This window comes from Strix aluco, chromosome 2, assembly GCF_031877795.1.
Source record: "Strix aluco isolate bStrAlu1 chromosome 2, bStrAlu1.hap1, whole genome shotgun sequence".
NCBI classification, from domain to species: Eukaryota; Metazoa; Chordata; class Aves; order Strigiformes; family Strigidae; genus Strix; species Strix aluco.
The window spans coordinates 42,104,979-42,121,356 of NC_133932.1; the positions used below are offsets into that span (position 1 = coordinate 42,104,979).

At 36.6% G+C, this 16,378-nt stretch overlaps 1 protein-coding gene across 16 annotated transcripts in view; it reads left to right on the forward strand.

Annotated features, from left to right (window-relative positions):
• Window positions 1-16,378, forward strand: part of CASK (calcium/calmodulin dependent serine protein kinase) — a 225,864-nt gene that overhangs the window by 48,761 nt on the left and 160,725 nt on the right. For all 16 annotated transcript variants that reach the window (XM_074814527.1, XM_074814528.1, XM_074814532.1 and 13 more), the window contains exon 2: window positions 6,717-6,829. In XM_074814527.1, coding sequence (XP_074670628.1) covers window positions 6,717-6,829 — 113 coding nt within the window. The remainder of the gene's footprint in view (window positions 1-6,716; window positions 6,830-16,378) is intronic.

Sequence of the window (16,378 nt, forward strand, 5' to 3'; positions counted from 1 at the left end):
TTCTTATAACTGGAATGAGGGGGATGCTGCCAGAAGGGCAGTAGTTTGGAAGGAGGACCATGACTGGGTTTGTGGTCCACACTGGCAGCCACTGCTTCTGACTGGAGTTGCGCTGAGCTCTACAGTAGAAAGAATGAGTGATAAGGTCACTCTGGATGTCTCATGCTCCTGTGGTGCACTGCATTGATGTGACTACACTTTTTAAAGCATGTTTCCCCACCCTTACCCCCCATCAGGTATTTCTACATTGAATAACCAAAGTTTAAATTACTCTTTTTTTTTTTTTCCCCAGAGGTGTTTTCCCTGAAGTTTTTGTTCCCATATATAAAAGCTTGCTTAAACCTTCAAAATAGACAGTAGTTGAATATTTTAAAGCTGTAACACTAATTTCTTATAAATCATGTTTTATCACTTTAGCTAATACTTTAAAAATTCTTTAAATGCTATTATTTTAAAAATACCTGTCTCTTCCAAATCTTGTCTTTACTTCAGTTTCAGATTTTAAATGACCTCTTTCAAACACTACCACTTTACTCAGTAGCCTTTCTCCAGTCATTAGAAAAGAAAATCTACATTGTGCTGAAATATTACGTACTTTCCAAAGGTGTTTAAGTCACGTAAAAATTATCATGAAGGTGAAGGAAGACTTGTGAGTTGTGGTGGGGTTTTTTCCTACCTTAGAACCACAGCTTTGGTACTCTGTATATTCTTTTTTCTGTTCGATTAATATTAGAAAGTATGTATTTATATTGGGCTGAGATCCAGTGAACTGCTAGGTCTTGTGCTTTGTTCTTTCTATATTTTATCCTAAAGCTGAGTTAAAACACAGACTTGGTTTCGAAGATGTGAACTGTTGAAGCATACTTGTGATAGAAATGTTGCTGCTTGGGAACTCAGTTTTGTGACTTGTGCTGGGATATCTAATTTTCTAAAGTAGTTTCAGATCTTCAACCCAAATGTTCTTCTGTGCCACAGTGATAATAATGCAGTATTTTAAATTTTCCTTTGAGAATAAAATAAAAAATGTCTATCCAACATTGCCACTGATGGCTTTTTAAATGTGAATGCCCTCTAATCCAATGTGCTAGTTCACAGAGAGGTTCAATCACTGTTTTAACTTGCAGTTCTATGTGCAAATGAGCTGATATAGTGACTAAGTGCAGCTTTAATTTCTCTTGGAAATACTTAATTTTCAAAAGAGGTTCACTTCAATCAAAGGGAAAATTAAAGAACAAGTATATATTATAAATAACATGGATGAGTGAAAAGGGAAAGAGATTTATCTCTTTAAAATGTGGTTGTGATTTGCTTTCTTTCCAACAATTTTCATCAACTTGGATACAGTTGTTTTGGAAGTATTAACCACATTAGTACAAAGCAGTGTTGTTGTCTGCTTAGGTAAGCAAATGCATAGCCTTTAAATGAAAAAAAAAAAAAAGTCTGGGTATATGTGTCTTTTCTACTATTTTATTGCAACAAAATGACATCATCCCTTTTAGGAAACATTGATCTTGCATTTAAAATGTTGAATAAAGGTAACTTTAAGACCTGTATTTCATGTTCTTAATAGTTAGGCCCTGTTAAATAAGGAAAAGGAATCGAAGGCCTCTTACTTCTAAATGAAAGCTCATTTTTAAAGGAGCACTCTGTTCATTGGAAGAGAGATTGTTCACTGTTGTTGGTTTTACTAACAAAATGTTCAACTTGTGTTTCTAATTTTTTTTAAAAACTTAAATTAGTGAAACTGAATTTGAGAGCCAAAATGCATTGTTTTACATTAAGTTCCTCAAAAAATTGTGACTTGGGAGAGATGTTGAGCAAATTCTTGGTGATCTGATATGTAAATGACTTAAAATCTCAAGTTTTGGGTTTCTGAAGCATAGGGGTTCAGGATGTGTCTTTGTAGTATCCATCAGTAGGAACTCCATTCCCACAGGTTAGTTTAGTTAATGCGGGACATGGGAAGGAAACAAGCTGGTTGCAGGTATTTGTGCTTGTTAGGAATCAACAGGGTATATTTTAATCACAACAGTTCTCATTCTTGCACACCAACATGGATTGAAGGAAAGGGGAAAGGAAGCCGAACAGGTAAACTAACAAGATTCTAGTATTAAAAAATAAAGTTTGCAAAATATTGGCTTATGGTCTTTATCCTTGAAGTCCTAATGACATACACCAAGTAAAATAATTTAGAGTGAAGATGATAAAAAATAATTTGATGGTCTAAAATTTCTAGGATTTTATTCTAATTCAAGTGTTGTACTCCCGAAGGAGAGAATAATTAATAATTTATTTTCTTCAAGTTTATGTCTAGCTGATTTAAAATTAACTGTTCTGTGCTAGACAGTAAAGCTGATCACCAGAAAATAGTTTCAGTAGGGTTAAGGTTACATGAGGACCTGCTCTGCTTCCTTGAAATTTTGGAATCATGAAAAGAACTGATTATGAGGCATCTTTTCAGCATTCCTATCCACTTTTTCATGGCCTATGTGTAATCCATAACCTCATTAATAATGTATTGTAATACTTGAATTTCCATCTGCAGTAGACAGCAAAAATCAGCATGCATCCCAGCTTCAGTTTAAGGAAATACATTTTGCTTTTTTGGTATACATTGCAGGTGGGACTCAAAGCATTGCAGGTGTTGGAATGTGCTGCTGCCAATGTTGACAAAATATCAGTGAAAAAATCATCTGTCCTTACTACTTGCGTATTTTAATAATTCTCATACTTTGAACTACTGTAGTCTCTTGTGTGCATGCTAACTGCAGTGAAAGATTTTGAAAGCTTGCGGGGAGGTTGGAGGATGTGTCTGAAACCAAAGATTTGCATATCTGAGCAGATATGTCTGAGGGTAGCACAGAGAGAAATGAAATCTAAAACATTACATTATAGTTTTCATTTGTATGGCTGTTACAAGGTGAAGTTTTATTACACAAATTAACTCAGTTCCTCTGTTTTACTAAACAAATAAGTAGCCTGATCTATCTGTAACAGTTTTGATGATCTGTATCTAGCATTACAGTTGTCCCTTGACTTATCTACATCACCTCTGTATTTTAGATCTGTGTAATTTGAGCTGCAGTTGGTAAAATGAGCTATAGAAATTGTCATTTAGTGAGAATGTGATATATGTTTCCCCAGTGGCAGACACAACTGTTGAGTAGCTCCTTGTCTCATTTGAGAGATGAAATATAGTTCTTTTCCCGACTAAGAGTGTGATTTTTAGTGCTGAGACTGAGGGTGGCCTGAAAGACTTATGTTGCTTCCAAAGAAGGATTGAAACTACTGTGTAAGGAAGCACGGATTTTTGGGTTTTGACTCAGATTAGACAGTATCACCATGGACTATTATAACATTATTTGCAAAATTGCTGCATGTCATCGCAGCTATGAGGAAAAAGTCAAAAAGCTAGCTGCAACCAGAAGTTATTTAAAAGTTTCTGTTACTTGGCACATGGAAGTGATGGTGTCTGCTTAATTGATGAGGACACCTCTCATGAGTGTTTTAAAATTTACTAAAATTGGAAAATTCAAACATTTATTGTGCTGCTATTGTCATGGAATGTATTCATCTAATGTATTGTCATAACATATACTATTTTAAGGCTGTTTGTGGCTTGAATATGAGAGATCTAGTTTTGAAAATCACAGAATCACAGAGTCATCTAGGTTGGAAAAGACCTTGACGATCATCCAGTCCAACCATTAACCTAACACTGACAGTTCCCGACTACACCATATCCCTCAGCGCTGTGTCAATGCGACTCTTAAACACCTCCAGGGATGAGGACTCCACCACTGCCCTGGGCAGTCCATTCCAACGCCTAACAACCCGTTCTGTAAAGCTGGAAATCTGGGGCTTGTAAATAGCTGAATCTTCAGGTTATGTTTAAAAATATTTTTCTTCTTTATTTCTATATGAAAGTCTAAATTAGTGTATTTTTTAAATAGAATGAGTTCATTGTGGGCATCATTGAATTCTTGTCTTCTGTGCTTTACAGCACCTTTGGTTTACCTAAGTCTGTGGCATTCCTTGTTCTAAGCAGAGAAGGCTCTGTTAAAATCATAGCTAAGTTTCAGTATGGCCATCAAGGCTGAGACTGTATAGATGTCTCCTGTACCCTCTCTGTTACAGAACTGAATAAAGTGCTTAATTTTTTTGTCCCAGACTTAATATGCAGGAAGCAAATTGCTCAAGTTAGGATTCTAAATTAATACATAATGGAAAGAAAAAGAAGTCAAGGTTACAAGAGCGAAAGGTAGGGGCGACCACAAGTCTGATCCCTCTTGGAGCTACAGTTTTTCATTTATGATTCCTCCAACTATCTCTTCTTGTCTGCTCAAAGTACGTACACATATTCAGGTGGTTGGGCAAGCTGTCTAGCCCAGACTTGAGGGAACCGTGAAATCTAGAAGTAGGTTGGTCAACAGCAAGAAATATTTATATTCAGTGAATTTATGTAAACAGAAGTCAAGGGTCTACTATGGATAGTTTTTACATAGATAGGAAACAAGGATATGGTTTTGTCAGGCATCTCTACACTCTAGTGATCTACCATTCTGTATCAGATTATGTTAAAAGCATTATTTAATGTCTTCAGAAAAGCTTTGTGTGGGGAAAAAAACCTGAGAATGAAAAGAAAAAGGATCATTTAAATGAAATACATTTAGTTTATAGTAATTTATGAAATTATGAATGAGTATTGCCAATTTTATTCCAAAGTTTGTTTTGAAATGTTTTTAAATTTTCATAATTTAAATGTGTTGATATTATTTTAAAGCAGTTTTACTTTGACAGATGCTAAAAGAGTAAGCAGAGACTTGGGATTAGAAGGTGATACTGATCTATATAAAATGGGTCTTTTTAATAGAAGATTACTTTTTGAAATGTGGGGGGAGGATCCCAAGTCAATAGCTGTAGTCCTTCCACTGCCAAATGAAGTCTGTTGAGACTTTTGCATTTACAGATATAAGTGGATTTCTATGTATTAGACTTAACTGAACATCTTTTTAAAAATATCTGTGGTTAACTGTTGGTGGAGGACCAGATACTGAATAATAGTGGGGTGTGAATTCAGAGGAGAAAATAGACATCAGTATGGGGGATTTCATTACATGTTAGGAGCAAGGAAAGAAGAAAAATTCCACATGTTTTCTTGTATAGCTAGTTCTGTTTGAACACATCAGCACAATTTATGTATATAGTTGTGCTAATAAATATTTTCTATGTTTGTGAATGTTTAGATTATGATTTGTTGACTGGTTTTGGTATTCATGTTCTGGGTCAGAAATGACCCTATTTCAAGAAATCTTTGCAAGTTGTTTAAAGAGTATGAAAATTGGATTTTAGCTATGGGAGTACAGGTTTGGTAGTGTGATCAGTTACATACTTTGAATAATCTGATATGTAAAGGAATACCAAAAGCCAGTTATAAAGGCTTGTAAGTGCCCTCAGAGGAACATTTCTCCATTTTCAGGGAACCTTTTATTTTGAGAATTGTGTTGCTTTGCAATCTGATTGCTCAGAAACCTGTAAACTAACTTCCAGTTCACTGTTTGAATGCAAGAATTTGTCTTCTAAGCTATATTTAAGCATTTATTTCACTCGGCAGGTGAATGTTCTCAGTAGATGAACTTCTGAACAAAGACTCTTTCCATCCTCAAATTTTCCCTTACATCTTTTTGAGAAGGCTTTAGAATGGATTTCTTTAGAACTATCATGTCAGTCATTAAATAAGTAGCAGTAAAAAAGGATTGATTTGCCACAACTACTGCAGTCTTGAAACACTCCTACTCTGTTTTTGTAATCTATCAGTGTTTCATGTTTGAAAGCTTGACCTACCATAATTATCTGATTGTTTTGTTTGTTGTTAACACTGGATGGAAGATTCCATATTTTAAGTCAAGGCATCAAGAACTTAAATCATTACTAAAAGAAGTTTCCGAAAATGCATATTGGTGGTGATAGTTTTTAAAAGGTTGCCATTGTTCTTACTCATGTTTTGGCAAATGTAATTTCAGTTTTGAAAAACAGCTAGCTTTTTATTAGTTGAGTGTAATGCTAACATCTGTCTGAACTGATTTTAATAAATCTTTTTATCTGTAACTTTCGTGGGGGTTCTTTAAGTGACATAGATGAGACAATATTATAAGCTTTTGTGGAATTTTGAATTGTAATGTAGGTTGTTTGTATTCAGTGATGTCAAATAAGTTCAGAATGAACCTAGTTTGTGTAAAACAAACAAAGAAATAAAATCAAACAGCATGACTCAACAATTCTGTTACTCTTATCATTGTTTTGAAGGAATATCCTTTCAAATAGTAATTTCTGAGCTCTAGTTTAGGACTGAAAGCAACAATTTCTCGCCTCTATTTTTTCTTTTTTCCCTATTTGGATTATGCATCAAAATAAAGTCCACTTAAAATAATAATAATGTCAATATATTACACAAGCTTTCTAAGAGTAGCCTTTCTAAAGTGGCAGGATAAGAGAATATGTCTTTAATATAGGAAAATAAAAAACTAACTTAGTGTTCTTTACACTCATCTGTAGTTAAAATTATTGATTTTACATTTAATGGGCAGCAAGGATGAGGTATGAGCTTCATACGCTTGAATGTTGGAATCTAAACTTTGTTTAGAAATAGCATTGTAGCTCAACACATAAAAGAGAATGGGTTATTTATTGCCGTTTTCTGTGTGTGTGTGTTTCAGGGGTCCATTCAGTGTTGTGCGGCGATGTATCAACAGGGAAACGGGGCAACAGTTCGCTGTAAAGATTGTCGATGTAGCAAAATTCACTTCAAGTCCTGGATTAAGCACAGAAGGTAAGAATGAACAATTAAGCAAATTCTAAACAGACAGGTGTTTTGATTTGTCAACCTTTTGTATATTTTCTTCCTTTGTAAGATCTTTTCTGTTTTATATTTTGTAGAGATTTTGAAGCAAGGTCTTATGTCTCAAATTTAACTTGATTTAACTTAGTTGTTGATGATTTGCATTTGCAGCCTGGGTCTAAAGAAAAGGCTTGGGACTATACTAAGATATTTTGTTTTTTCAATTCCACTTGTGTTATATTGATATAATTCAACCTAGCAGGTCATTAAGTTAACAGGTCATAAACACTTTCTGGGTTTAATGTGGTTTTGTTTTGTGGTTTTGGTTGTGGATTGTGTTGGGATTTTTTTTTTGATTTGGGGTTTTTTTTTTAAGGTTTTGAATTGTTATGTATTAGATTTGTAATATTAAGACACATAAGATGTATAAGTGAATGTGGAATAAGTCCTTAACTCTCCATAAGAATCTGAGCCTTTTTTTCACAAAATCTTTCTATCTTGTGTACTCTTTATTTGGTTTTTCCTGTGTGGTTTTGGTTTTTTGGCTTGTTTCTGATATGACATTCCTTAAACACATTGGTGGGGAGCTGTGGTGGTACTTGCATACAATAAATACTATACAATAAAGATAACTTACCTGGGAGGAAGCTGTATTTGTAAATTGTGTTAAAGCGTAAGCTGGAATGGAATGGTAAAATTAATCCTTTGGAACATTCTTTACCTCAGGCTTTTGCCCTCTGCAAGACCATTTTGGTCTTGAAGGTTAACGTTGTACAACTTTCCACCTCCAGTCTTTCTTTGAGGCACAGGAGTGGGAGAACAGGACATTCTGCATGCAAGGGAGCTGATGACAATTCCTTCTATTAATTTCATATACATGTAGAGTGCTGAGAGATAAAGGGCCGAATATGCCTCCACACTTATGACTAAATCTAAAAAGTCTGTGTTTTTGAGTGCTTTTGCGTAAGTACCCATGTGGGATGATGTGTGTTTATGGGTAAGAACTTCATCTTTATACTTGTCAGCAGTATACTCTTGTGACAAAGGCAGCCAACTGCATAGTAGACTGTTGCAAAAGTGCAGCCAGCAAGTCAAAGGAAGTGTTTATTCTGTTTTATCCCTTGTGAGACCACATCTGGAGCACTGTGTGCAGTCTTGGGTTCCCCAGTACAAGAAAAACAATGATGTACTGGTGTGAGTCCAACAGAGATGGACTAAGAGAACTGGGTTTGTCTAGCCTTAAGAAGAGAAGCTAAGGTGAGATTTAAGTGCTGTCTTCAACTACTTAATAGAAGGGTATAGAGCAGATGGAGCCAAACTCTTCATACAGGCACACAGTGAAAAGACAAGAGGCCATGCAGACAAGTTCCAACATGGAAAATTCCAATTAGAGACAAGAAAAAAAAAATCACCCTGTGAGTGGCAAAACTCTGCTACAGGTTGCACGGAGAGATTGTGGAGAGCATCCTCGGAGGTGCTCAGAACTGGGCTGCACCAGGCCCTGAGCTGCCTGATCTACTTTGACCTGCTTTGAGCAAGAGTTTGGACTAGATATGACCTCCAGAGGTTCCTTCCAACCTACGTGATTCTGTGGTATTAGTAGCAACAGTCTACATGTAATCTGTGGGCAATATAGTTTTAATACTATTTAGCAAGAAGATTTAGGCTTAACAGTACTGTGCTTAAAAAAGAGTTAAATTAAAACTGGATTTGATACAATGTTTCATTTTTAAACCTTCAATTTAAAACTGGTTTTGATACAATGTTTTAATTTAAACCTGGTTTTGATAATATGTTTCAATTTCTTTAACTTGTGAGGTGATTGGGCATGGAATATGTTTTAAGAGCACTATTTGCTAGTCTAAACAATTTAAAAAATTATACTGATTTCTTACAATAATGGTATCTGCCTTATGCTAGCAAAAGCAATCAGGCTTGAAAAATTGATACTTCTCTAGGCTAGTCTGTGTTTATCAATTGGTACTATTATGAGCATTTGTGGTATATGATAAAGAAACCACTAGCTTGCAAGGCAAACTTTTGTCTAGTGTAGCATTCTTTCCATAACGCTGCTCAATACATGTAGTGTGTATAGACATGGACATCTGAAGTGATTTTCATGTCTGTGTGCATCTCTGGAGTGGTTTGATAATAGGGAAAAAAAATTAATGCTCTGTAACAATGCTTGACAGCTAACAAATCTAATTTATGCTAAATTCTATTGGATTTAAGTATTAGTATTCATGGTCTTGCATACTGTGTGTCATCAATCTCTGTAGTGTTGTAATTCAACCATATTAATGAAGTATATTGACACCTTGTCACTGTTCAAGTGGCTGCGTGATCTACTTGGATTAATGTTGGCTGTTTTACATGATGACAGATTCTACTATAGTTCACTATGCTTTTATATGGCAGAGATACAAAAAATTAAAAATATACATAAAAATGTGAATCTTGAATATTTTCAGATATAAAAGACTTTTGTACAGTTCAATTTAGAGGATTCATGTGGAAGGGTACTTGATGCTCTCTCAGAAGCTTGTTTATTCATTGAAGTCTAATAAAAATAGCAGTGTAAACAAACTTATTTTCAAATACAGCTCTTATTTGCTATACTCAGAACTTTTGGTATAGAGAAGTGTAAAAAGCTTGTTCCTTGTTTCTGAATTTGTTACAGCTCGCACCATAGTTGCCTTTTACTGTCCTTTTCTTCTGTTGCTCTCTTCACGTCCCATTCATTTTCTTTTTCTTTTAGTTTTCTCTGTGTGGCTTGCATATCTTGCTTTTATTTGGTGTTAGAACAGCTAACTATGTATAATTGCAAACACTATTTCTCAGGAATAAAATGGTGATTGGTTCCTTACTACTCAGTAAAAGCCAATATACATTATTTGTCTGCCTTTTCTTAATGTCAGATTGCTCTCTTGTAACATGCTGAGTGGTTTTTTTTAAAGCAATTTAAAGGACAGTGCCCTGTGCTTACAGTGCATGTCTCTTTGAAGTTGTTTTAATTCATTGTATATTAGATTCATTTATCTGTAATTCATTTCGATAGTAATCACTTTCTTTGTGAGCACATTTCTATTACTTCCACAACCTTCTAATAGGCTCGACCGTATTTATTAGGTTGACATACGCATCTGTACGGGTCTATATGCATGCAGGCCACTGTGAAACTGAATAGATGAGCTGATAAGGGAAGATTCAGTTTTCCTGTAGAACCCCAACTGGTTCTACTGGAAGCAAGCTGTGAAGACAGTCTCTGCAAAATGTTTTGGCTGTGACAAAGAGCAAAATTGTGGCCAAGAAAGAAGTGTTTTGAATATAGTTCTTGGACTACTTCTAGCACTGAGAGGGGCAAGATACTTGAATCAAAACTGGCATTGCTATGGATCATCCATTTTAGAAGAAGAATTCCAAAATTATTTCATTGGGGGGAAAAAAAATGTGAAAGTTGGCATCAGTTTGGTTTTTTCCTACAAAGGGCCCATAGATCTTTTCCCTGGCATATTTGCAGGTTGTGAGTGATTTCCTTACAGTTGAGACCTTACTCTTGTTCTGCTTATTTCCTTAAATACTTTACCCTTGTTGTTTTTTGGTTTTTTTGTTCTTTTTGTTTAGACTTGCAGTTTTTAAATCACTTTGTCAGTGCAGTTCATTTGAAAGGCTTTGTTTAATTCTGAGTAAAGATGAATGACAGAGTATATTAACCTATTGGTATTGGAAGGCTGTGGTGAATCACAAGTTATTTTTTGCGAAAGTATCTGTGTGTAAGATTCTGCACCTCCATGTTTTTTCCAGGGTTTAAGGCAAAAATACAGTGTCACTGTTGAGCTCAAGTCTTTGAGTAACAAGTATTACAAATCTGTATGTCATCAAATTTTATGATACTGTACCATATTCAGACTGGATCTGAAGAAAGAGTGACTCATGGCCTTTGATTTGGAAATACCAACTTATCTGGAATTTCTAGTAACTGTCAGTTCTGTGGTGTACCATGTTTCACAGATCAAGGGAAGTACTTGCTTCTGTGTGGCATTACTGGGCCCACATCTCAGCTATTGTGTCCAGTTTGGGACTTCACAATTTGAGGGATGCTAAAGAACTGGAAAGGTCTCAGCAAAGGACTATCAAGATAGTCAGGACTCTACAGCACATGCTGGGCAAAGAGAGGTTGAAGGAGCTGGGTTTGCTTAGGCTTGTGAAGAGGAGGCATAAGAGGGTGATATAGTAGTAGTCTACAACTACTTGAAGAACTACAAAAACGGCAGAGCCAAGCAGTCTTTAACAGTGACAGCTATTACAACACAGAGTAATGGCCAGAAGCTGTTGCTTGCAAGGCTCAGGTTGAACATAAGGAAAAACTTGTCCACTGGGAGGATAGTGCAGCAGGTACAGGTAGCCCAGATTGGTTATAGGACCTCTGTCCCTGGAAGTTTTCAAGACTTTGCTAGATGAAGGCACAACTGTCCTGATCTAATATTAGCAGTAACCTCACTTTGAGTCAGGGTTGGATTGGATGACCATCAGAGATTATTTCCCACCAGCATTTCTTTGATTTGGTGAAAATGAGGAAGGCATCATTATAGGTTTTCTTTCATTGAAGGCAGAAAATAAGAGAATATTTCAGAGAATGAAAAGCTGCAGCAGCTTGACTTTGCTTTTTCTTTTATTATTATCTTAACCCTATGGGAAACCTTAATACAAGTATTTGGTGATAGTAGTGTTGGAGATATAACTATTATACAAGAGCTTTCTTGAAAATTCATCGAGTGTGTGTCTCGGTACCGAAGAGGTTGAGGCATCTGTTTATGGACCGCAAAAATCACATAGCATTACTGACACCTCTGTTAATAAGAAAATGCACGAATGTGGAATTTTGAAGCAAAGGTGTTTAAAATGTTGGTAGCTGCCTGTCATGGAGTTTATGTTGCTGGTCTTTTAAATACCACTACAGTATGCTGTACAAACAATAAAAAAGGTTGGGCTAAAAAGGTAGGAAGCACTTGAATTTACTGTGTAGCTATGGTAATGCAAAATCAACTCTAAAAAGAATGCTTTTCAGAAAATATTTTTTTAAAAAGGGTGTCAAGGTCATGATGAAAGGGGCCTGTACTAGAGTTTGTGCCTATCAACAGGACTTGAAGACTGATGCTTAAAACCGCTTTTGATGTTTGTCATTTCAAGATTCTACCTTTCTGGGGAATGCATAGTTCCTAGCTTAGTTCTACTTCTTTCACACATGGATAGAACTGTTCCTGTTTTGGTACAGGAAATGTTACCTAAGCCTTTCTGAGGGGTTTGCTTGTTTTAACTTAATGAAAGATTTGCGATTTCTTCTTTTCTTTTTCTGGAGAAGCCATAGGCTGGTTTGGTTATAAATGCAGTTCTACTAATTTGTACATATAAATTAAATAAATGTCTAACTCATTTATAGTTCTGCTATAATTTTCAAAAACAAAGTGTCATTAGAATTAAATATGCCTGTGCAGAAATATAGCATAAGAAATGGAACCAAGCTTTTTTCCCCAGAAGACATTTCTGTAAGTGTTGCAGCATGTTAACCATGTAACAGATACAATGAATCACAGGAATGCACGAAAACACCACAAGGATTTCTTTTGCGGGACTCCTTTTTCCCTTGCTACTAGAAATCAGCTCACTGCAGAAATGGTGCATGTGTTTTTTATGGCCGGAAATACAGAATTGAGTCCTGGGCAACACTTCACATAATACAAATTTTTTTGAAGTGTAAAATACAGTGTTAAATACTAGTGGCCTTTTTTGGTGCTGTTTCGAGCATGTGCCCAGATACAGGCTTTCAGGAGTGGGGTACTAAATGTCACTGGTCAAATTGTCATTGTTCTGACCTCTTTTGAAGTCTCACATATTAATTTGATTGGTCCAGGGAAGAAAATATGAAGTTCTATAAGGAAATATGGCCTTTCATCCAGATCATAAACGAAGAGTAATAAAGATCAACTATATGGTATTATTTTATTTCAAGAACGTAAAATTTCTTGAAATTTGATGCAAGCATATGCACAGCAGTGTTGACATAATACTTTCCATCTTCAGAAGGGAAAGCATAGCTTGTGAATTTATTATACCCGCTTCAAAGCATAGAAGAATATTTACCCATTTTTTTCATGAACTATTGCTTAAATAGAAGGAAAATCATTACATTTTTATGCATTGCAAGCAATTCGTTCTTTATTCCTCCTAATCAGTCTCTAAAACAAGGACATCTTTGTTTGCTGTCTGACTTCAGTCCCTTGCCTTTAATATATACACCTGTTTTTACTGGACTTACTATAGTACTGAACACACAATGGCTTTGCAGGAGTGCACCTCTTCCCCCCTTGTTTTTTAATCTTTACTACTTGGCTACACATTGCTCTGATAACTTTGTTCATCTGTTCTTGGTTTCACTGTAGTGCAACATTGTAAAATTGACTGTTTAGTGGCTGAAATCACTATGGACCAGCTGAGCATTGCCATGTTAGGTAGGTCTTGACATAACATTGTCGTGAAACTGCTTTTGAGGAGGGTATCATGCAGCTGAGCAGCAAGAGTAGTCAACAAATTTCCCAATTTTGTAAATGTAAACAGTACCCTTTATAGGTTTCAAAATGCAGTCATATGAACTGTATTTCACTGTCATTTTATAAATTATTCATTTTAAGAATAACACAGTATTAATTATGAAATTGCTGTATCTTGAAATTCTTAGAACACATATAATAATGAAATAATTATGTAATAAGCACTAAACAGAATTTATACAGCAGATAATATATAATTTAACTGCTATTTTTGTTATATATCTTGGTAAGCATTTGACTTGGATTTTTTTATAAAGTAATCATAATTGATTGATAAGTGCTTTTGAAGTAACATTGCTATAATCTTTTCTCTCACTTTATATCCCACTTCCATATATGTAGAACAAGAAAATATGTTCACATACGTGAACAAGAAAATAAGACCTATGCAAATGAATCTTGTTATGAAAAGTTTCTTTAAACTTCCTGTCATTTAAATGAGTGAGAGTCAGTGAATATGGTTTGTCACTTAAAAGTTAATTCCTCTTTGCACATATGAAGCAGGGCTTCGTGACCATTTGATTAAAATCTTTACTGAAATAACCAGTATTGTTAAATATGTGAATCTTGTTGAGTGATACATAATATCAAACCTTTTTTCCAAAGAAATATACATAATTTATGCACATCTTAGTAATCTGAAATCATAAAAGGTGTTTACTAATTGAGAAAAACGTCTGTACAGACTTGTACTTACACATCGCTTCTGCTTAATCTGGACAAAAACTGGTTGGTCCTTTAAATCTGTTGTTTGAACCCCATCTGTACCTGGGAGCTCACAATCATTCAGAATGCAAGTTTCACTGAAAACTAAACTTGAAAATATTTTAAATTCTTAATAGAATTTTTAAATTTAGGAAAAACATTTTCAGGTAGTGCTTGTGGTTCAGCATAAATCACAGGACCCGAAAGGTAAGCTGCAGTTGATACTATTTACTCCAAGTGGACTAGCAAAATGATGCCTGCCAGGTAATTGGGACATCCTGTGGTGTAATGAATACCTTACAAAAGTCTTGGAAGTAATTATCCTAGGTTTGTTTTGTGGGGTTTTTTTGCCTGTCATTGAAATGTCCATCTGAGTCAGCTACAGTTGCATCCTCAGTCACTCTAAACCTGATACTGCTTTCCAAACCATATCTCTGTAATGAGAAAGTTGAGCAGAGTTCTAGAAAGCCTTCTATACTAATCTTTTCTCTCCCCAGAAAAACAAGGAAAATAAAATATCACAGCCACACTTCACTATTATACAAAAATAGGCTTTAAAATCTCATACTCTTTCAATCTTGCCCATCCCTTTACTAAATATTTAGTTGCATACATGTGGTAGCTTAAGAGTATGATGACTTACATGCTTGCATTTGGTAGTTAAATATGCGAAGTATTCAGTAAAGGAGATGTCTAAGAACTCTCTGCTTTGTGTAAATCAGAAGCAGGCCTGAAGCATCTAAGAGGATAATGTATTGTTGAAGTGTTCATTGCCTCTAAGTGTATTTACAGATGGGTCTAAGTGTATTTGCAGATGTGGGTCTGTTCCATCAGGGCCCAAAAGTGCTGATGGAGCTGAGAGATATCACTGCAAGGCCACTCTGGATAATCTCTGAATGATCACAGTGATTGGGAGAGGTGCCTAAGGATTGGGGGAGAGCAAATGTCATGAATGGCAAGAAGGAGGATGCAGGGAACTACAGGTCAGTCAGCTTCATCTCCATCACTGGGAAGGCGATGGAGCAACTAATTCTGAAAATTGTTTCCAGGCACATGACGGACAAGAAAGTCATTAGGAGTAGTCAGCATGGTTTCACCAAGGTGGAAGTCATGGTTGACCAACCTGAGAAACTTCCAAGATGAAACAACTGGCCTGGTAGATGGACAGCAAGAGATTTTGTCTACCTAGACTTCAGGAAGGCTTTTGACACTCTCTCCTGTAAGATTCTCAAAGAGAAGCTGATAGAGTATGGGATGGGTGAGCAGACAGGTAGATTGAAAACTGACTGAACAGCTGAGCCCAGAGGATGCTCATCAATGGCCTGAAGTCTAGTCAAAGGCCAGTAACTACTATTGTATCCCAGGTATCAATACTGGGTCCAATTATCTTCAACATCTTCACCAGTGATCTGGGCAATGGGACAGAGCGTATCCTCAGCAAAGTCACAGATGACACCAACCTGGGAGGAGTGGCTGATAAACCAGAGGGTCATGGTGCCATCCACAGGGACCTCAACAGGCTGGAAAAATGGGCTGACAGGAACCTCATGCCGCTCAACAATGGGAAGTGTGCAAAGTCCTGCAGGTGGGAAGAAACAACCCCATGCACCAGTACATGCAGGGGGCTGACCAGCTGGAAAGCATCTTTGCAGAACAGGCCCTGTGGGGGCCTTGGTGGACACAGAGTTGAACATGAGGCAGCAATGTGCCCTTGCAGCAAAGAAGGGCTAATGGTATCCTGGGCTGCCTTAGGAGGAGTGTTACCAGCAGGTGGAGGAAGGTGATCCTTCTCCTCTGCTCAGCACTGGTGAGGCCACACCTGAAGTTCAGGGTCCAGTTCTGGGCTCCCCAGTCCAAGAGAGACATGGACATACTGGAGAGAGTCCAGTAAAGGGCTGCCACTAGGATGGTGAAGGGACTGGAGCGTCTCTCCTATGAGGAAAAGCTGAGAGAACTGGGACTGCTGAGCCTGGAGAAGGGAAGGTTCAGGAAGGATCTCATCGTCAACTACCTGAAGGGAGGCTGCAAAGCAAATGGAGCCAGGCTCTTTTCGGTGGTGCCCAGCGACAGGACCAGAGACAGCGGGCACAAAGCAGAACACAGCAGGTTCCATCCGAACATGAGGAAACACTTTTTTTTACTGTGAGGGTGACCAAGCCCTGGCACAGGTTGGCCAGAGAGGTTGTGTAGTCTCCACCGCTGGAGGTATTCAAAAGCCACCTGGACA